The 22358-nt window shown below is 44.1% G+C and overlaps 1 protein-coding gene across 3 annotated transcripts in view; it reads left to right on the forward strand.

The window, feature by feature from the left end:
• Positions 1–22358, forward strand: part of TTBK1 (tau tubulin kinase 1) — a 97113-nt gene that overhangs the window by 851 nt on the left and 73904 nt on the right. For 2 of the 3 annotated variants that reach the window (XM_066177601.1, XM_066177600.1), the window contains exon 2: positions 15860–16018. In XM_066177601.1, the coding sequence (XP_066033698.1) occupies positions 15911–16018 (108 nt within the window). In that variant the 5' untranslated portion in view covers positions 15860–15910. Of the gene's footprint in view, positions 1–5072; positions 5209–15859; positions 16019–22358 lie in introns of all 3 variants that reach the window. The other variant, XM_066177599.1, reaches the window with a different exon arrangement.

Below are 22358 nucleotides of genomic sequence, written 5' to 3' on the forward strand. Positions count from 1 at the left end.
GTGCCGGGCCGGGCTCTACGGAAAGCCGCGGAGGGTGGCGGCCACCTCAGGAGGTCAGGTGCCGCCCGGGGCCGGGCACGGCATCCTGCCCGCGGCCACCGGGGAAGTGCCTGTCCGGCCGCGTGTGGAGAGCCAGCCCGCTCCGTAGAGGTCTCTCGGGAGGGAGCGCTTCCGTCGCGTTACGTTGGGATAACTCCGTGATGTTCGGGTTTCAGGCGGGAGGCTGAGAGTTTCTCCTCGCTGGCGGGGTGGAAATGGTGCCCCTGTGTGCGTGGCCGTGTCTCCCGAAGCTTTGGGGCGCAGAGTCTCCTGCTGGGGTGTCGGTACTGCTCGTGGCGCCCAGGCTGACATTGCTGGATGTGTCCACAGTCATTGTGCTTTCCCTGCATTCCGGGAGAGGAGGTATCCGGTAACCTGGGTCTGACCCACTCTCGGGATGAGCACCATGACCTTGACGTGCATCTAGGATTTAACAGGGAACCAGGATGCTGTACGAAGCACTGGAGTGACACTGTCAGTCTGACAGCTACTTGCATGACGAGTTCAAGACCCGCCGTGGGTTTTGAGGGGTAGGGACTTCAATACCTGTTGGTATCATGTTCCTGAGCAGTTCGAACCAAATCCGTTTTGGATTTTATTAGGCTTGCAAAGTGGTTTGATTGATAGAAGGAAAGGTTTCGTAATTCTACCATTTCACATGGATTTCTTGTAGTGTCACTGAAAGTGTTGCCTTTTAGCAACAAACTTCTCCAAAAGTCACAACAGAGATTTTCAGCCTGGGGACTTCCTATGAGTGGAATTTAGCCTCGTGTTGTGTTGTGCCACAGGGTGTGCTAATGCTCCCTCAGCTCGTAGGTGCTCTGCCTGTACAGGTGCTCTGACTAAAGAGCATCAGTTCTGTCTCACGAGTGTCAGTGTGTCACCACATTTCAGTGTGCTGCCTTCTTTTGAGAGGATAAAGAGGAGCAGAATAGGAATGATGTGTTAATGTTCTGTTTTTTTTCCTTGGTGTGCCAGTGAGCCCATAAGGAGCATCCTCATGGTGATATAGGTGGAATCAGAAACTTTTGAGGTGTGGTTCTCGTGAGTGGTGTACGTGGTATTCAGTGCTGTTACTGCTGTGTGCTTTTGCATTCTTGGTGATAATCTCGTTCCTTCAGGAGTAGGCTAAGTTCCTCTTCTCTGGTGAAATAAAAGACTGGAATCTCTCGTAGGACACTTTTATCAGGGTCAGCCTTGGGGACACCTGCCTAGCCTTTTTTCTTTCTTTTGAATAGTCCTCAAGGGAGAAGTTAGATCCCTGTGAGATCAATGCTCTTGGTCCTCTAGAAAGGAGTGTCTCTAGTGCTAGGAAATCTATTCCGTCAGCCCCCAGTGTTGGTGCTAATGAAGTGGTGCTCACGGCCCTTGTGGATTTCCTTCGCTCTCCATCCCCATCGTTTGCTGGTGAAGACGAATGTTATCTCCGTGCTGCAACAGGCAGCCTGGAGCTCTCCTCCAGTGGAAGCAGTTGGCACTTATTTTCCAAAGCAGGAGTGATCACACAGATCCAGGAAGAGCCAAGTTCCTCTCCTATGTCTTCATCGTGGTAATCCCTGCATGCTATGCCTTGCTCTGTCTCATCAAAAGGTTGACACATTGCTTTATGCTTTATCAGGTTGACACTCCTCTCACGAAGGTCTTGCTGTGGGCTCATCTCTTCTATTGTGTCCCTTCAGGTTTTTTTGCCTTAAGTCTTATCTATGTGTGTGTCAACATGCAGGGTTCAGGAAGCTCCTAGGTTAGATTTGTTTGCCAAAGCTCCATAGTGACCTTCCAGTAACATTCATTCACTTTGAAAACAGAGCAGAGGACAGAAAATAGGTCCTTGTAGAGGATTTTATAAAATCTTCAAGGACTTTGTAAAGTTCCTTAATTTTTAAGGATGTGTGGGCTTTGTTGGTATCTTCTACTTTGAGCATTGCAAGGCACAGCCAAATATTTGCTGGAGTGATTGTGGAAGCATTTGCTAAAAAACTGTTTTAGCTTTGCTGGTTTACTGAGCAAGATACAGAGTGGGCACAACCAGTGCTTCCCTTCCCTTCTTCCATCAAAGATAACAAAAAGGGGGGTATTCTCTGAAACATCATGAAATCCCCTTAAATTTCATTGTGGGACACAATCCCATTGGAATAAATGTTAGGATTGCTTTGAGGGGGAGGAATAAGGAAGGCCAGCTATGACACCTCACCCCCTAGTCTGGAGGGAGAGTGGGAGAATCTGTTGGGTATTTACTGAAGCTTTTGGAATGAGAGGTGAGGGAGATGATGTGGCTTTTACGTGGTGCATCTGAAAACTGAGACTCCCTTGCACGTGAGAGTTTCCCCAGCCAGGAACTGGACAGCAGCAATCCTTGTTGGTCAGGCCAAGCCATGGTCTTCTCCATAACAGTGCCCAGTGCCTGTGGAGCACACTGTTGAGAGCCATAGCAGTTATCCCCCAAAATATGGAAAAGAATCTAGCAATAGCAATGTGTCTTGGGCATTCATGTACCAAGTGGTTTTTCACATGAACAACTCTAGTTTTTTGGAGGCTGGTGGATACATCAACGTGTTAGACTCAACGGGGAAAATGTAAAACTGCCACAGCAGATTTTTTTTCATGGGATTCACAATCCCTTGGTCCCTTTTGGTCTTACCCAGTCCCACACTGTTTTCTCTTGGGCCTTCTCCACTACTCGAGAGCTGCACACATGGGAAAGGATCTTTTTTTGTAGTTAAAAAGGAAGTTGTTGACAGTGTGATGGACTGTAGAGCTAATCACATAAGATGTGTTTGGAAACCCTTGCCTTTTGGTGTCAAGCTGTGTCATCTTTAATTTGGTGAGCAATATGAAAGGAACGAACTGGATCCTGGGCTGGCTCCAGCCAGATAGGTGCAATGGAGAGCAGAGAATGCCTGTGGGCACAGATTTCTTCTTAGAAGAAATGAGGCATCTCAGCCTTCAGAAAGAAATCTGGTATCACTGTGGCAGATGGAAGTGGATTCCTGTCTGTCTGTGCAGCAGGAGATGCTTCCAAAGCTTTGGTGGACTCCCAGTCAGACAGGAAAAGACAAAGGGAGATGTTGATGTCTGGTGAAAAGGTTTTGGTTTTGGTTACAGGATCGTAAACTCAGCTGCTCAGGCCAAACCCCTGGATTGCTCCAGCCCTTTCTCTACCAAGAGATGATGCTCCAGGAAAGGCTGAGAAGATGGGCACACTGTGCTTGCTCTGGTTATGCCCCTTATCACCCTGGTGGTGCAGGATGCAGCTTTTCAGCCTTTTATTTGTTGGCCTGAGTAATTTTCCCTGTACACAAGGTGTGACCTGTGTGCCAAGAGCACTCTGTTGTGATACCTAGCTCTGCATTCCTATGTGTTTTCCTCTCTTTCAGGCATTCACTGGTTTTAGAGAAACTTTAGTTTTATCCTGGAACATCGTCATTTCCAAGGCCTTTGGCCTTAAAACCACACGTGTCTGTGTGCTTGTTGAGTGTTCCTAAAAGCACCTTGCCTATCCCAATAGATCTATAAATCAGGGCTTCTCCCTTCTGCCTGCCACTTAGTTTAATTTTTAATCCTTTCTTAACATGTCTGTTGTGGAAGACTGATTTTCCAGATCCTCTGCAGAGCTCTCTTCAAAATAAACAGCAGCCAAAAATCCTTGGCATCTTCTTTCTGATCTTTCTTTTAGTCTTTCTATTTCTTCTCTGTCCATCATTTAGCAGACTGGCTGGGTAGCCTCTGGTCACGTATGGGTAGAAAATATGTAGATTTTATCCATAAGAATTTACTTAATCTCGTTTACATCATCAGGGAAAAACATCATCACTTGGAATAATTTGTACTGTTTTCTTCTTCTGCACACATCTTCTATTCTAAAAATCTTCAGTTGGCACAGTAAGTCAGAATTAAAATGAAGTAGAAGTTGCACTATCCAAAGAATCTCTTTCTTTCTTTCTTTCTTTCTTTCTTTCTTTCTTTCTTTCTTTCTTTCTTTCTTTTCAAGGTGATGCATTTCTTTCATACATTCTTACATACATACATACATACATTTCAGAGATATATTTCTATTCAACAAAGTGAAATTATTTGTAAGTCATATTTAAAATTTCATCTTGGTACTATATCCTGATCTGCATGAGGAAAGTGAAGTTCCCCATTGCCTCCTGTTTCCTAAAGGCACAGGCCATCTGTTCTCACATGGCAAATCACTGCTGCTGCTTTATGCTGATCTGATGGGGTAGCTTTACTATTACATTTCTTTCCATTTAGCCTTGATACAAAATTATTTCTTTATCTCATGCGAGTCTGTCTGTTTATTTTGTAGTATGTAGTACTCCTGCTCCCCTGGAGCGACCTGGCCTTTTTCTGTGTACCTTTTCCATGGAGCTCTGCAGAATGTGCCTGGGTAACTCCGTGTTCTCCCTTGAATCCATTCATCCTTGTTCCCTCCCATACCTCTGAAACCTGTTGAATCTCTTTGGTTTTTTGGGTCCCATTTAAATACCCCATAATCCTGAAACTGCTCTTTCTGCGTGTGTGTGTGTGTGATGTTTCTTCTAAAACTCAGCCCATTTTTTCCCTGATCTTGTAGTTCTTTGTGAGAATCTGCCTCCTAGCACCTTCTGTGCTGCTCCTGCCCCTGACTGGTCTATAGCTTCTTGACATGCAGCTTAAATTCTTGGTACCAGTTCTGCTCACTGAAGCAAGGATATGGTGTAACTCTCTGATACTTTCACCTTCATAGAGGCGTCAGCACAGTGCTGCTCTTGTTTGGACACTCTAATAAATTGTCTGGCTTGTTTCCCTCATTTCATGAAAGTTGCTTGTTTGCTTCCTGTAGCACCGCAGCCGGAGAATAGAAGTCACCTTTGTGGTGACATTGTATTAGGAAACTTTGACTTTGTGGTCTAATTATGTCTTGAATTATTTAAACAGAGTCTAGCTGCATTAGACTTCTAAAATTTACTAGTTTAGGAGTTGTGCAAGTAATTTATCAAAACTAACTGATTTCTTTAAATTTTGTTATCCTTGGGGAAAAAAAACCAAAGGTTGGCCTCGGGCAGAGCTACTCCAGTGTTTTTGAGCGGAAGGGACTGAATCCTGTCATCTCACAGAAGGCCAAGAGGTTCCTGCTGTGGAGACACACACGGAGCACAGCGTGGCTGAGGCTGAAGTGGATCTGAGGTACTGCTCCTCCATCGTGCTGCCCCTTGCCTTTGGCTGAGCCTGCAATGAACTGGGTCAGGAAGCTCTAAGCCAAGGAAATGCCCCTAGTTATTAGGAGGAGGAATAGTTTTTCTGCTGGTACAGTCCGCTGAACCCATGGTGGCCCACTGGCCCATGGTGGAATCCTACATACAGGAGTTCAGAGCTGGGAGGAGAGAGGGGAACTGTTTCATTTCGGGCAGATTTTTAGATTTGGCTAATTGGGAACCTGGAGCATCAGGGTCTGTACGATGTATGGTGTAATGTAGGTAATACGGTGTAACAATGCTCCCATTAATTCTCACCTTTCATTCATTAGCCTCTAAGCACCCAAAATGTGATTTTTGGGTGAGTGTTGGGGTTTGGGGGATCTTTTTTGGTGTGTTTTTGCTTTTAGTAAAATTGGCAGTAGCTAAAGCATGCCTTTTTAGAGGTGCGCAGCTTTGGTCTGGGAAGAGAATCCACCGTTTTTCTTGTTCCACAGCCTGTCCTTAAGGAAAACACTCATAAAAAACTTATTTGCAGTTGTCAGGCTTCAGCTTCTAGCAGAGGGTGAGCTAGAATGTCAGAGCCCTTCAGTTTCTTAAATTTTCATAATAGGGAGGTACTTCTCCACTACATTCCCTGGCTTTTTGGGGTTTCTCTGGGCTAAATTCCATGCATTTTAGAGAGTTTAGTTTTCAGGTGGAAGTCACCTTCCAGCCCTTTTTTGGGAGCCAGGATTTTTAGTAGCCATGGGGCATGGATTACTGCACTCTACTGTCTCTCACCAGTAGGCAAGGACAGAATTGCCTTCTTTTTTTTTGAGCCTCTCTCTAGCAGTGCTCTGCTCTGTATTCATGACCTCTATGGCTTATTAATAGATGTCTAAGCATGAGTTTGGTTGTATTAAGAAGCATTTCATTGAAGAGACACTTTTTTCTTTCTGCTGTTCCCCATTTCTGTGAAGAAATAAGGAGTGCTTGCATCTCAAGCAGAGACGAGGCTTATGGGGCTTTGTCCATTGAGCCAACAGGGCAAAAAAGAAAATGTGAAAGGTGGAAATGCAAAGAACAGGTAATCAAGTAGTTTGTCACTCTTGTGACAGTTATCTGAGGGAAATGACAGGAGCCATTTGGTTTCTGGGGCTCAGAGCTGTCTGGTTGCTTAGGTCCTGCAGCCTTTTTTGAAGTCTGGTAGCAGCTCAGGAGCTGGTATTTATGGTATTCTTGTTGCTTCTTCTGCAGAACACATTTTCCTTAACCTTGCTGCCTGTGTTTCTGATTGGAATGAGATTATATACATTTTTTCCCCTTCCAAACATCCCAGGCTGGACTTGAACCAGTAATTGTTCTGTCTGTGGAGTATTTATTATTAGAAACATTCACCAGGAGCCAGCTTACTCTGGCAAGCTGAGCACAGAATGCACAATTACTCATTGCAGGTTGAGATAGGTTTGGGAAATTGCTATGAGCATTGACCAAGTCACGTACAAAATTTACTTTTCCAGTACTTTACTACAGCTATGTATAGAAAATCATTTTTACATTAAAATATGGCATAAGGTTCATGATGCTTTTTTATAGAAACAAGTTTTGACCACATTCTGTAATAGGAAATTCTCAGAATTCAGTTACTTGGCATAGCACTGGAAAATTAAGGATCAAAGTATAAATGTGGTTTATGACAATGAACCTGTCCAGAACTGTAGGAGAGGAGGGTACAGGTGTCCTCGTCCCTGATAAATAACAGCTGTGTTAATTGCCCAATACAGCCTGGCCCCTGATGAGTGACAGCAATAGCCAGTAAAGATATGTGTGATAAAAGGGAGAGGATGAGCTGCTGAAGGGGATCACCATGAAGGAGGAGGAACCTTCTCCTGAGGAGGGAGAATCCCTGCTGTCAGGTCAGTCTGGGTGTGCAGTTATGGCCTGTTGTTGGAACCTGCAGTCAGTCTAACTGGGTAAAAGCTGAAGTCAGAGTCTGCAAACCAATCCCCGCAGTCAGAGTTTAGCAGGGAATAACCAGCAGTACGAGACTGCAAGGGAAACCTCCAGTAGGAGCTTGCTGCAGCCAGAGTCAGTGAATGGTTGGAGTCAGGATGGCTGAGCTGTAAAGAGGAACAAACCAGGGCCCTTTTAATGCTGTGATAAACAAGAAGTCAGTGTCTTGGCTCATTTCTGCCCTCTGACAAGACGGCTGCTGCAACACAGAAGAACACATTTTAAAGTTTTGTTGGGGGTTTTACTGGTGTGTTTTTGGATTGTACTGCGGGTTTTGTTGGTTTTTAGGGTTTTTTCCCTCACACAGCGAGCTGGTGTAAAATCTGATAGCAGAAGGAGCAGGCACATGCCTCAGCCACAGTGCTGCTTCACTCCATTGATAGGAAAACTCCTGGATGGGAAGCAATTGTTTGCATGTTCTGGGAGAACACAGGCAGGTGCTGACAGTTGTGAACTAGATGGCATTCTTGGCACATCTGGAAATGGCTTTTATGGAGTCAGTCCTGACCTGCTTCTAAAGCTCTCCATAGTCTTGGGGACACTCCTGTTCCTTGGAAACTGACTGAGACAGCAGTGGAGAAAGGAATGAAAAAGCCCCAGCTTGCATGTACGAGAATTTTTATGTCTTTTTGTAGGATGTTCTTGCATAGAGTAAACATCACCACTGGAAGCAGTGCACAGGCTGTGAGGGTGCAGTATCCCAGGGATTCCCTTGTTGAAGGCTCTTCCTCAGAGGCACCAGCTTGGGTTGTTACGGCATTGCTGCACCAACAATTTTCAAAGGAAAACGAGTTGACATCTGTGTGGACTCCCAGTGTGCTTTTGGGTTGGGTCATGCAGCGAGAGTCTTCTGGGAAGAATGGGTACTTTCATATCAGCAGGGAAGACAGTGGGTAGTGGAGGGGAAATAGGCCATTTGCTAGAGTCACTACAGTTACCTGCAGAAATTGCTGTGCTGCGTTCCCAGCCATCAGGAGAGGCACCACAGGAATCTGTAGGAATCACCCCCCCCAGTGCCGCTGTAAAGGCTGTGGCCAGGCAGCCTCTGGGACAAGGTGCTGTTCTGGCAGTGACCAGAGGCAAAGGCCACATTTGATAGACCTCAGGACTATGTATAAGAAGGACTGCTCAACAGAAGAAGAGAGACAGTGGGAAGCAACCCAAAATGGTGATGGAGTTGTGACAATTGAGGTAAAACTGATTCTGCCAAAGAAAAATGTAATCACTCATTGATTGTTGGGATTGTTGGGATGGTTTCGTGATAAAGCTGCAGAGGGAACAGAGGCAATAGCTAACAAAGTGCAAAAGGTATGGATGGCTCTGGAGAATCACAGACTCTCCAGGGGAGGTGTTTAGCTAACAGGAACTTAAATCCCAGTGGAGTCCAGCTTACTGGGTGGATGTGAGTACTTGATCCAGTATGTTTTCTATATGCACAAAGAGCTCAAAGAGCAAAGTAAGTGTGCTGAGTGGTATCCATCCAATCCACCTGAAATGCAGGTACATTATATACAGCCTGGAGGTGAAGTGTTAATTGAGGTATTCTTTAGGAAATCCAAATTGGAACCTGTGTGGGAAGGTCTGGGTACTGTTTTTTTGTGTTCCTAGTTTGCTGTTAAAGATTTGGGTGAGGAAAATAGAATATGCCATTCTCACATCAAACAAGTAGTGATGATCAACCAGTTGATAAATGACTGGCTTCTGGGAATATCTTTCATAATTTTATATTTGGAATCACTTAAGTATTTATGCACAGGAATCTGTAACCTTGGACTCTACCCAGTGGTAATCTTGTTAGTTTTAATTCTGTTAAGTTTGTTATGTGTAATAATGTTGTAGAAGGACAGTGGTTCAATGCCTAAAAATTGTTTTCTTTTTCCTTTTACTACATTAGCAGGTGTGCTTAATTAAGAGGAAGGAAGAACTGTTGAGGAACACACCTGGTGCAGGTAGCTGGGTGTGCAGCTGTGGTGGGAGCTACAGGTTGTGCCCTGGATGCCAGGAAGGCCCAGGCAAGGGGCCATGAACTGGTGCCACCCCTTTGCCAAACAAAGGGCATGGGGACATGCAGGGCTGGCTGGTTCATCCAGAGACTCAGTGGAACCCAAATAAAACAGGAGAAGACCCCAGACCAAACATCCCCAGTTAGAGGTATGTGCAAGGGGCGTGAAGAGCATGAGAGGATTTCATGTACACAGCCTGTAAGGGCACAAAAATCCAGTGTGGCTCCTGAGTGGTCAGACAGGAAAGTTTCCTATGCTGTCTGCAAACTTAAAAGGGATCAGACAGATCAGAGAATGAAACTGTAGATGGCAGAGGAAGGGTGAACCTGCTGCCCTGAGCATGCCCCAACTTAGGGGGAAGAGTTCCTTACAGAAATGGGATAATGGTTACAGAAGGGCTGCAGAGGGATGATTTAAGTGACTAACAGTTGGTGTGATTTGTCATGTTTTTGTCAGTCCCAGGAAACCTCTTCTGTGTAATAACAAATAAAATATCTGTTGTGATCAGCATTGGGCTTGAAGACTGAAAAGATTTTGTCCCATTTAGTCTGATGTGACATCAGTGCAGCAAGTGGCAGTTGCCCCACTTATGCTAATTTTTATTGTGAAAGTGCTTGGTAATATGAAGTCTACATGGAAAATCTGTAAATACATGTATTTTCCTAGCAAAATACCTTGCTTCCACAGAACTTGAATCAAATCACAAAATCTCTCATCAGGAACTTACTGTTATTTTCCTAACCTCTAAATAACTTTTTGGCAAGCTTATTTAATACTTGATGATTATGGTGACGGCATCTATCGTAAAATTTTTTGAATGGGTGAGATGAGCACAGCTTTCTCTGGAATGGAGGTTTAAAATGATTGATCTCAGGCTGTGGGCCCTTTAATAATGTGATATAATAGCTTATAACAAGACTGTTGAGCAACAGATATTATCAGTTTGCTGTGTGCCTGAGTAGTTTTTTCAAGATAAAATCCTGTTCTCCAAGAATAAGGACTCCAGGAAGGTCTTGACCTGGTCTGTTGACCACTCTGAAAACTGACGTGGAATGGCCACATTTGATGGAAGATGAATAACAGGCTCTGCACAAAAGCAGAGAGGAGGGAGAGGATATGCCTGATGGGACATTTTGCATCGCCTGAGGATCTGGTCACACCCTGGTCCAGGATCAGGTGATGACAACATTCTCCTGTGTGCCCAGTGTAGGTTGAGTCTGATACCATAAGTGCAACCTCTGTTTAGCTCCTGATTTTATTCAGATATTTGTTTTGGCTGCCAGCAGACTACTCAGGCTTTTCAGTAGTGATTTATATTGATTTTGCAGGTACAGATACTTAAGCTGCAGTTAAATGTTCATTGTGAGCAAACCACAATATTTGCCTGTTAAATTAGAGGAGGTTGAGCTCGTTATGATATCAGAGGGATTTCCTGGCGTTGGATTTAATGTTCTGCTTGTTTCAAATTTGGAGCATCTCTGTCAAGGAGATTGGTGGAAGATAATAGACTTTCCTTTCAAACTCTCCTGCTCCCCATTGTTTTGCTTTTACTGCTGAGATGTGTTTGTGGAGGATTAGGATCACGTAAACCCCTGGCAGTGTAGGCGTGCTTATCTGGTGTACGTTCCTAATGATTTGTTGTCATAATTACCTGTGCTGATTCTCCCTGCAGATAGGTGGGTTTGGCACAGAAATTACTGGTGTGTCTGACTGCTCTGTAGTGTGTGTGAATGCAGTCTCTGGCAGTGTGGTATTGCTTGTTTAGGGGTTTTGTTTGATTTCCTCTAGTCCTGTGCTGTTACTTTCACTGTGCAGGCAGTGATAATTCAGTGGGCTGTGCAAGTGGGTAGCCATAATAATGCTGTCAAGGTGCACCTAATATCGTGTTAAATATGTATGTTCTGCTCAGTGCAGCCTCACGTTAGCAGAGGACCAGGGCCTTGATTGATTGCAGTCTGTCTTGATTGCAGCTTTTTTTTGTTTGTTTTTCCCAGTTGCTCCTTAATGGTCATAAACCATTCAAAGATGAAAAACAGTCCCTGCATCTTGCAACCTCACCTTTAGATGTTTTGATTTTTACAGAAATGAGCTGCTGTGAACAGCAAGTCCAGAATTTCTAAGGCTGATGCCATTCCCTGCCTATGAGAAGAATATGTCACAGAGGAGACTTTAGGCTGCAGCTGATGGGAGTTGATCCTGCTCTCTAGGTGGGGTTTGCTGCAGCAGGGGCAGGCAGTGAAGGAAGATGTGTCTTCAAGGCACAGTTCAGAACCTTATGAGCTCCTGCTGTCAGACCTACCCTAACAGTGTATGGCTTGTTTTACGTTGCTGTTCCAGGTTCAGCAGGGAGCACAGTGTATTCCAGGGCTGAGGGGCTCTTAGTCCAGTGCGCTGTGTTTTTTTAAATCAGCTTCTTTTCCTGTACTGTTCTACACATTCCTGCCCTGGTAACAGAATGCTAGTGCATGGTACAAAGATGTAAGGGGGTTTTGTTGGTTTCAATGGGAGCGATTTCATTTTTATGGGTGGTATTATGTGTTGGAAAAACAGTGAGGAACACCGAGTCCATGCAGCTATTGCTGCCGTTGACTGAGCCCTAGTGCTGCTGAGCAGTGGCACTTGGAAACTCTGCTGGGTTTTGTTTTCTTGCCTCTAAGCATTCTCAGTCCTACTGGTTATGTTCTCATCTTAATTCCCCACCCCATCTGTTTCATTCATATTCATGTTGGAAACAGCTAAATTATGCTTAAATTCTATTTACAACTATTTTCTGATTGTTCCTCCCATGCAGGTGTTGGACAGGAAGATTGATCTGATTTCTAGGCTGCAGTTGATTGGGCTACTTCTTTTGGTTTTTCAGTTACCCAACTTTGTCTCACCCAAAAAACCCTGTAGTTTACATCAGCGTTCCGTAACACATCTGGGATCCATTGCTAAGGTGGATCACACTCCTGAGGTGGTTCCTGGTGGGGAATTTGATCAAGTAAAGAGGGTCGTGGGTTACAGCAGTCTAAATGGTTCTAATTTATAGACTTCCAGAGGTAAGGATGTGTTCTGAAATGAAGTGGGATATTGCAATTCCTCCAGTGAGATTAAGAGCCATAGTAAGATGGTGAGAGACAGAATTCCTTAGCTTTGCTCTGCTGTTTAGTAACCACCTCCTGTCTGATGAGTTTTAAACGTGATGTTTGTGAGAGTGTGGCTGTATTTTGAACACTCCAACTCTGGTATATTGGGACTGAAGCAAGCCAGCATAGGAAAGATCTCATATATTCATTAGGAATTCCCACAGGGTGTGCTTGGTATTTATAAGTTTAATTTTAAGAATGCTATAATCCTGTAAAACGAGGAAATTTTTTTTCCAGTAAAGGTGTTTAAAATTTTGCTTGCATGAAAGAGAACCTTGTAAGATAGGTAGTTGGGCTGTGTACATGAGACTTTTCCCATTGATTCTTTATTTTTTGCTCTCTGAACACCTTGAAGAGCTAAAGAAGACATGTATTTTATATATACACTCCTTCTGCTGAAAGTACCTCACCAAAACACAAGTTGGATCATACTGAGTCATACCACAGGTCCATCTAGGCCAATATCTTGTCCTAATTTGGCCAGGAATGGGTGTCTAGGATAGAGAGGAAAAGCTGGAAAGGCATATGAAATGACTCCTCAGACTGCTTTTGCCACTTTCAGTGAACTGGTGAACTGGGGGTTTTTGCATTTCTTTTGTTATAAATGCCAAGACTAGATTTATACAGCTATAAAGTTTATATGTTTGCCAAGTTTATATAGTTGGCTGAAGGAGATAATCAGTATGGAAGAGCTGATTTCACACTTCTTCATGCTGAGGTTGGCCAAGAAATGGGATTTGGTCCTACTGTTGTCACTGTTTATTTCTCAGCTGCTTTCCTTTGTGCTTCACTTGCTATTTCTGGGAAGGCAGTTTTAGAGCACCTTGGGCTTGCTGAACTTCATGGGACAGGGGTACGAGAATTTCTTGACATCCTGTTCCATTTCCTACAGGAAAAGACAAACTGCAAGTTCTGGTGTTCACAGTCACTGTACTTACAGTTATGTCTCTTTATATGCCATGGTCGATACATTTTGAAGGTGAGGAGGGTGGCGCAGTGTCTGGGTTTAGGATGCTTGGGTAACATTTAACATGCAGAAATGATGCTTTCTGCTGTGTACAGGGGAGGAGAGGTACTGCCTTACCACTTTCCCACTGACCATCTCTTACCTCTTCCCTTCTCTGCTGGTGGTTTCTGCACAAGGTACCTTCGTTCCTTCTTTAGTCCCTTGTGATCCTCCTGGGTTTTTAGGTTAATGGGTTATGTCTTGCTATGGGTGTGGGTAATGCTTGGCCTATAGGCCTGAGCATGTTTCTGCAGTATTTGTACTATCTGAGGAATAAAGTTTGGATTTGTGCTGCTGCTGTCATCTAAAACAGCTTGGAATTTGTTTCAGACTATAATTAAATTGGCATTTGCTTTGGCTGCATTCCTCTGGCAATACCAGAGCATATCTGTAAACTTAGTTCTGTAATTCCATGTTGCCAAATGGCTGCTAGTCATGCTATTGCCCGGCAGGATTTTATTCTATTTCAAAGCCAGATTCCCTTAAATAACAGACATGATATCTTTGTACACATGTATGAAAATTTTGATAAAGGAAAGTGGAATAGTGCACCAGGGAAAGCGATTGTACCTTGCCTAGCTTTGAGTGCTCGTGGGCTTTCCTGCTCAGGCTCTCCTCTAAAATTATTCCTTGGGATTACTTTCCACCGCAGTCACCAGACCGAAATCTTGCTATGCACGTGCCTCGCTGAAGTGTTGTGAAGAGATCTTCAAGAGTGGGGAGAGAATACTTCTTTCTCTGTCAATGTTTGTAATGTTAAAAGTTTGGGGCAGTCTATAATTGACTAACTTTTCTTTAAATACCACAAGAGAAGCCAACATTTAGGGAGGTTTTTGCAGGGGCTCTCTGTCCTGTGCCTCCTGAGGTGATGTGCAGGGAGGCTGTGTGCTCAGTGCTCACTGGTAGCTTAGGGCTGGCCAGTTCAGGTGTTCTGGTGAGCGTGAAGGGCCTTGGGAATGGCACTCCACTTCCTCATTTGAAGAAGCAGCACAGATGTTGTGCTGCCAAACACAGCAGGTACTTTCTCTTTCCTCATTCTTACTTCAGTACCTGATGATTGAAAGCAGAGCTACCCCATACAGGTGCAGGACTCTGTCAGCGAGAATTCGGAACATTTTGCAGCACCTTTCTTCTCCTTAATACCCAGGCTTTTCTTATTTTTCTTCTCTCATTTTGATTGTCCTTTGGCAGGTGTTGGATTGAACATTTCTCAGCAGACCTCTTGCTGAGTTAGTCTACTGCTCTTTTTTTTTCCATGTAGTTATCTTCTATATCTGGAATGAAATCTTCTTTTGTGAAGATTTTTATAAGATCTCTTTGAGATCTTTTCTTCATGCGTTGTTTGATCATCCTTTGCCTTGCACTTTTGACATACTTCTGTCTGCTGCTTCCTTGTGCACACTACATGCTGGCCACTTTATAGCCTTCCCTCTCAGTCCTTTTATTGCTAGGGAATGAGTTCTTTTCTCTACTTGTGCTCATAATTAACTAGTAACTTTTCTCCCCTTTTTTTGGACCTGAAGAAATGGAATGGTTGAGTGACCAGCTCTGGTATTTTTTAAAAAACTTGTATTTCTGTTGTTAATCTAAATCTACAACCAGAGTGCTACAGTAACGCTCATATTTGGAAAGGAAGATGTTCATATTTTTGAGGAATGACAATAGAATTGCCAAGATTCATGCTTAGTAAAAGATCCAGCCTGCTTCTAAAGCCAGTTGAAAATCTGAGCAAGATCTTTTATTAGGCCTCTTCCATTAATTTTCTTCAAGGAAAGCAGAGTTAATGTGTTTCTGAAAGTCATTTTTGCAGATTTATAACAAAAGACCCTTAAAATTATTATCAACATAGGCTATCTGGAGTTCTGTATAAAGGCAGGAAAAAGGGGCAAGATGAACACCACAGGCACAAGTTATCTCTGTATTTTAATTTGATCATCTTTAGCACTGTGTGTAGGGTGTGAGAAGGACTTAATTTGTACCTGGCTGAAGCCTTTTCTATCGTTCCCCATCTGCTTGGCTTTTCATTACAGTGAAGTGTCTGTAACCCTGGCCCTGTACAGTCCTTCTATCCTATTCAGAGTTTTTAGGCTTATTGAATGCAATACCTGGCAAACCTTTCTGATTTGTGTTGGATGTCATCCAGTGCAAACTGCCGAGGTAGCAGCTGCTCTGCTAAAGCAAGACTTCTTCACCTGGTAGCAATAAGAGACCTTGCAACGTTTTGGTGTTGGATTCTCATTGCATGGTCAAGCCCAAGAGCCCTGGACTCCTGCATGGTGTAGCTGGTGGTTGTCACCCTTTAGCTTGTGCTGCTGACTTGGAGCAGGGCTGTGTCTGTCAGGTTATGCATGGAGTGAGCTCAGGTGTTTGCGGGGTGGGTTTGTCTTCTTTCCTGAGAGGCTGGTTCTGATTTAGTCATAAACAAGACCTGTGGAAATGCAGCATGTGCTTACACTGTGACCTGTAATAATTTTGTCATTCATTCCCCCTGCCCCTTTTTTTTTCCCCCAGATAAATGGCTCATTTAAACTGGGAGCTACTGAAATACTCTCTGGCTGGCAAATGCAGTGCCTAGCAGCAGTCATCAAGGACGAACCAAACATGAGTGGTGGAGGGGAGCAGGTCGACATTCTCCCGACCAACTATGTGGTCAAAGATCGCTGGAAAGTGGTGAGTAGCCCTGGCTTTAATGGCCCAAACAGCCCTCCTCCTCCTCCTCCTCCTCCTCCTCTTCCTCCTCCTGCAGTACGGCAACTTCCCTACTTAATCCTGGCCTCTGGCAAGCGACAGTGGACTGATAAGGTTTGACATGTTAGCAAGATACTGCAGGAAGAAGGTTTTCAGAATGGTATTTTCAGAAGGCTGAAGCTGCCGAGGATTCTTAGGTAGAATTGAACTGTTGCAGCAGACTGAGTAATGTTTTAGTAGGAAACTTAGATTTCGAATTACTGTGGCAAAGAATACTACAGACATGACTATAAAAATTTGCATTACAATAAAATAGCGTAAAACCAAATGTTTTGGGTTGGAATGTGAGCTGCATCAAGAGTCAGAAAGTCCATGATTAACTAGCTGGTTCAACTTCTGTGTAAATTTATTGGGATACTTCTTAGAATTATATCATCCTATGGTAAGAGTTTTAGTTCTTGTCTCATCTGTTGTGTGACCTGGACAGGCTTTGCCTTTAAAATGCTGAAAAAACATTTAAATCCCATGTATACCATTGTCTCAATTTTTACCTGGGCATACCAGTACTCTCTGAATCCTTAAACTCCCAGCAGAAGCCTCACTAGTTTGAACTGCAAGTGATTTACAGTAGTAGCACTGAGTTGTTCTTTACGCTGACTGGCTGTGGTACAGTGGCCCTGTGAGTTTTGCAGTGGAGTGTGGGGAGCAGAGGACCAGAGAGGCTTGGGACTCCGAATTCACTTCAGTTCCAGGCTGTGGCTAGGTTTATTTTTCAGTAGCCCACTTCAGAAAAAGCATTATCTTATCATTCAACCCAGCCCTGTTCTTGTTGCTCCCCATGGCCTGTCTGTCTTCACTTTGTTCCAGCTTTCTCCGCAGCCTTCGCTTTTCTGTCTGGCCTATTGCTGAACAGCCTATTTATATTCGAGCAATTCAAACTGTTCCTCCTTCTCCTGGCTTCTTGAGAGCAGATGGGGGAGCTGAGTTTTCTCTGTGATTAGACACCAAGATGGAGACAACCCCTTTGCCCCTCCCAAAGCTTTCTGTCACAGCTGAAGGAGAGCTTTGCTGTGCTCCTACAGCTCTGGACTGGAGCACATATATATGTTTTGGAAGGGTGATCTGTGGGCAGGTTAACTGACACAGCACTCCAAACATGCCCTGCGTTTACCAGTGTTTCAGAGGAAAATTGTTGCAGCTTTTATCTGTCTCTCCTGCACAAATGGAAACTTCCCCAGAGCCTGAAATTTGGTCAGGTTGGTGCACGTTCTTTGCCAAGCTGAATTTCAGCACTCTGCTGATGCCTTTGCTTCAGGTGCTTGATTGCTAATGCTCATTCCTCCTTAACATGAGGAAGAGCTCGTTTACATTGAGGGTGGCAGGGGATTGGAACAGACTGCCCCGGGAGGTTGTGGAGTCTCCAGAGAGGGAGATATTCCAAACCCACGCGGATGGGTTCTTGTGTCACCAGCTCCAGGTGATCCTGTCATGGCAGAGGGGTTGAACTTGGTGGTGTGCAGAGGTCTCTTCCTACCCAGACAGTACTGGGGTTCTGGGATTCTCTGCTCTCCTTTACCTTGGCTAATTTCAGTTTGTACCATTCTCTATTAGTCAATCTCCGAGTTTCTCCTTCCTAGACAGGAGTGCTAAAACTTCTGTAAATGATGGGAGTATTTTTGTAACAAAGTCTAAACAAAGTAACTTCATTCTTGGCAACAGCAGAACTCTTACAAGCACCGAAGGCTCCAAATAAAGTCTAAAATATGATCAGTGATCCTCACAGGGAACATTTCAAACCAATTTTAGAGTTGGTGGAGGCACTAAATGTGGGATTCAGTGCTTCATTGTTGCATGAATCTGTGACTGGGGCCCACTAGAAGCTCTACCCACTAACTGTGCCTTAGAAAAGATAGAAATGTGCAGCTGCATTGTCAACATCAACTACCTCTAATTAGAGGAATAACCTTTTATGTTTTATAATGTCTCACAGTAGCCTTAAGTACTGCAGTGAGGCAATTTCCCCACTTGAAGGCTCTGAGAAATGACATGACTTGCAAAGGGCTGTAAATAGCAGTGAGAAATCCTTTTTCCCAGCTCTGAGTAGAGCTGGGAATTGGACCATTGCTAGCTGTCTTGTGCACTGTGAACCTTCATTGAACAGTCATTCTCCCCCCTCCAAAAAAAAAAAAGTGTGAAAGTTAGACCCTTTCCTTTTAGGCATGCCTTCTGTGCCTTGCCCTTGCTTTAAGCTGGGGTAGGAGCAGTCAGAACCACAAGCTGTGGGGGGCTTGGAGTAATCAGGAAAAACTATGAAAATACTTCTGGTGGCCCAAGGAAATGGACAGTCTAGGATCGAGTGACCAAGGAAAAAGGGACTGTACCTTAAAGTGAGCATACAGCTGTAATATCAGGAGTAGCATTTTTTCCTTTTGTCACAGATCTTTCTGAATCTAACCCAGAATGTGCCAGCTGTATGGTCCAATCTTTGCTGTGGGTGATGGATCCTGCTCAAGCAGGTGTGTGGCATGTTTATGTGATGCTGGGGTGCAACTGCCAGAAGGTCTTTTGTGTAATTTGTCCTCCCAGTGTCTCTGGCTGGGCATCTGCTTGAACCTTGTAGCTCTTAGTGCTGGCATGCTTCCATTATTGAGCCAGTTTCTAATTTTAGATTGGTGTAATGTATTCCTTGAATTCCTTTCCTCCCTTCTGCTGGCTGACAAAGCTTTGACAAATGAAGATGGTAGTTCTCTGCAGTTAGCCTGTTGGTAGTTCATTTTCCTGTCTCTTGATGTCGGTAAAGTTTGGCTGTCTGAGAGCAGTCATATTTTTGTTCTTATTTATGAAAAAAGACGTGGACAAGGTGTGTTTAGTGTTTTTATCAAAACTTGTAGATTTAGAAGTATCCTTTTTAGTTATCATTCTTTACTTGCAGAAATTTTTGATGCTTTGATTAGATGAAATTTGGACAGTACTGGAACCACATGATTTTTGCTGAGTCCCCAGAGGGTTTTGACCCACGTGTGCTCTGAATGGTGTGAACAGCTTTTTTCAGGGGAGGGAACAAAGTCAAACATAACTTGTACTTTATTTGAGCTAGGTATGGATGTTAAAGCTGAATTTTGATGTCTCTCTTTATTTCACATAAATGCCTTTTGCTGGGAGTTCACAACTGACCCTTATTAGCAAGGCAGAGTTGGCAGCTCCCGCGCTGAGCTTTGAACACTCGTGTACATGTGTGTGTTCTTTTACTGGTGCAATCCATGTTTTGTTTTCTCTCAGGTTTCTAAGCTTCTTGATCCAAAGCTCTCCTGTTTGTATTGGAAACCTTGCTGGAAACCCCACAAAACTTTTGTGGATTCTTTACCTTGTCTTGTTTAGAAAGGCCATTTATGATTCCAAGAGGGAACCTGGGACTAGCAAGGTTCTTTGTCAGACTTGGGGCCTGTTTTGGTCTCACTCTGAATTTCTTAAAGTGGGCTTTGACAGTCTTCAGATGATTTAGGATGTGGCTGGCTGAGTTCTTGATTGGCTTCTCAGTTCATGCCTGTTTTACCTGGGGTTGTTTCACTTGAGATCAGATCCAGTCCTCTTAAGCAAATGGAGTGGACTCTGGAGAGTTTGATGAGCAAAGGTCAGCTCTTCCTCAGCTGTTAAGTCATTTCTGGATCAAGTAGCCCATTGAGTTGGGCTGCAGGAGTTGCAGGCTTGGCTCTACAGGTGCTCCTAGAAGACAGCCAGTGGTCACTCTTTGACCTTGTCACATCTTTGAAGCCTGTAGATGACAGCGTTGACCCTGGTTGAGTTTGCTAAACGTTGCTGGCTTTTCATTTGGTCCTTTGCCCTGGATTTAGAGTGCACATTGCCACCAGTCCTGCCTTAGTCCTGGAATGTTATCCTGGGGAAGTCTGGTCTTTATATAATACCCTTGGAAGGCAGACTTTGTTTAGAGCAGTGGTATCGTATATGCCGCTTGAATAAAAGATTAATTTTGTATTCAAGCCTATTTTTGGCTGGGGTTGTGTGTTGCCTTGGTTTTTTGAACTGTGTCTGAAAGCACTGATTTTTGCTTAGTGAGAAGGCTGCATCTTGCTGTTGTTGTTTTGGGGTTTTTTTTAGTAGGCTTTGGAAGATTGTGCTACAGGAGTCTTTTTCAGGATAAATTCAAAATACTTCAGAATATTTAAAGGAGACTTCAAAGGGAGCCATCTGTGTCCTGTGTAACTCCTGATTATCTGTGTCCAAGGCCAGGTACCTACCTGTTTGATCAGGTGAACTCTTCACTTGAATCCACAGCCTGGAATAGACACCTGGACACCCAGCTCACACAGGGGCTCATGCAATTGTGTGGGATGAATCCTGCTGGTGTTGGCAGCCTGTGTCCCTGTCATAACCATAGGCTGTGGAAGGTCAGAAACAGGACCAGAAGAGAACATCCGAGGCAGTGAGGCTTAACCTGGGCTGGTGACTCGTGACTACCACTGAGGTCGTTCCAGTTAGCTGTTTCATTCTCTTCCTTGACTTTGTGTTTGAAGTTTCATTACTGGTTTGTGGTTTTTTGAGTGGTATGTGTCCATCTCTCCTTTGTGTCCAACAGAAGGCTGGCCTGAGTTCACCCTAGAAAGTGAGCTCCCACGGAGCACCCAGGCAGTGAGGCAGTGGACGTGTCACAAGCCACTGACCTCAGCCAAGACCATGGCTTAGAACAACTTGCTCTGGAACAGGGCAAAGGAAATGGCTGCTCATGGCCTCTGGATGTTGCCAAAAAATCAAGATGTATGGCAGTGCTAGTGGTGATGTTGAATAGGTGGTACCCTCTGGTCTGCTGGGAAAAGTATGCCAGAGAATAATTCCCGTAAGAGTGTGAGCAAGGATGCAAGGAAGCAAAAGCAGCTTTGACAGCCTTCCATGGGCTCGAATGTGTGAATAAAATCAGTTTTCTGATTCAGCAGAAGCTTTGATCTTTAGTGATCTCCCATTTGTTTCTCTGTAGACCTTTGTGTCCTCCAGTTTGGCTGTTCTGCTGGATGTGCAGTCTCAATATTGTATTTTTTTTCCTGAACCTGCTTCTCGGATGCATACATTCCTTTGCTTTTTCTGAGGTAGCAGTCCTAGCCTGTCCTTAGTTTTTCCAGACTCCTGATCAGTCTTTTACTCCTAAAATGAACAACTCCTAGTTCTGTGAAAGCTTCTAGAGCGAGGTGTTCAGTATTGTGCACCATATGACTGGACCTTTCTACAGATCTTATCCTAGTCATATCACTGTGTTGTTCCATTTGTGTTGTGGTACCTTTGCATTTTCACAGCTGTGTTGGACCATCAGAGCTGTTCTGTTAGGGCCAATGAATGGAAAAGGACTATCATGTGTGTCTATGCTGGCTCACAAGTATTTCTCCCCAGAGCTATTTCTTGAATTAACCTACACAGTGAGATGTTTGGGTAGCCTATTTTTTTCCTCCGTCCCAACTGTGCTGTGTTGTAGTTTTCACTGTTGACTTTTGCTTGTTATCTTACCCATTTTCTGCCTGAGAGTTTCTCAACCTTTCTCGAAGTCCCTCCAGATCCCACCTTACCTTTATACCTTGTGTAGTTTTTACTGTCCCTTTCCCTTTTTCATTAATATGTCAGATGACAGAAGATGTTGTGTACTGAATCCTGAGGTATTAACAGACTTGTTGTTGCTATGCCTAATGTAGCGCTGTTCTGAAAGAAAGATGTTTAACAGCCGGCTCACTTAGTGTGAGTTTCCAAGTGGAAGTAGGGCTGCACTGTAATAATTTATGAATAATCTCTGGTGGCCTAGTTATTGGCTGTTTACTGTGTGAATATGCCTGCTTAGCCCCATGGAAGGTCATGAGGAAAAATGATGAGAAGTTGCTCTGGACAGCAACTGTGAAAGGGTTATCAAGTAATAGCTTCAGAGACAAGGCTGGCTGTCAAGCTGTTAATATGGAAAACACTTCCTTCTTCATGTGGAACTGGTTTTCTTGACCTGAGAGCCAGAAAAGCAAATTATTTGTGTCACCTTTGGGAGGAAAAAAAATTTTGTGTCACCCTTGGTAGGCAGGGCCTTTTGTGAAGCAGACTGGACAGATGCACAGGTCTTTGGTGGTATAGAAGACACTAAAATATCACCTAAACCTCATTAAACATTGTGTAAGATCAGTGTTTGTCTATCTGTCTGACTGAAACTTCTTTTGCTCACTCAGTGTTACTGCTGCTGCTGGAAAGAAGTGGCACTCGGGACTTCCAGAGCAGTTGTGAACAGAGGGAACACAAAATGCTGAAGGGAAGGGCTACAGCTTGGTTCAATGAGCAAGTGCTA

Source organism: Chamaea fasciata, unplaced genomic scaffold (assembly GCF_029207755.1).
Source record: "Chamaea fasciata isolate MVZ Bird 193981 ecotype frontalis unplaced genomic scaffold, bChaFas1.0.hap1 SCAF_3, whole genome shotgun sequence".
Taxonomy (NCBI): domain Eukaryota; kingdom Metazoa; phylum Chordata; class Aves; order Passeriformes; family Sylviidae; genus Chamaea; species Chamaea fasciata.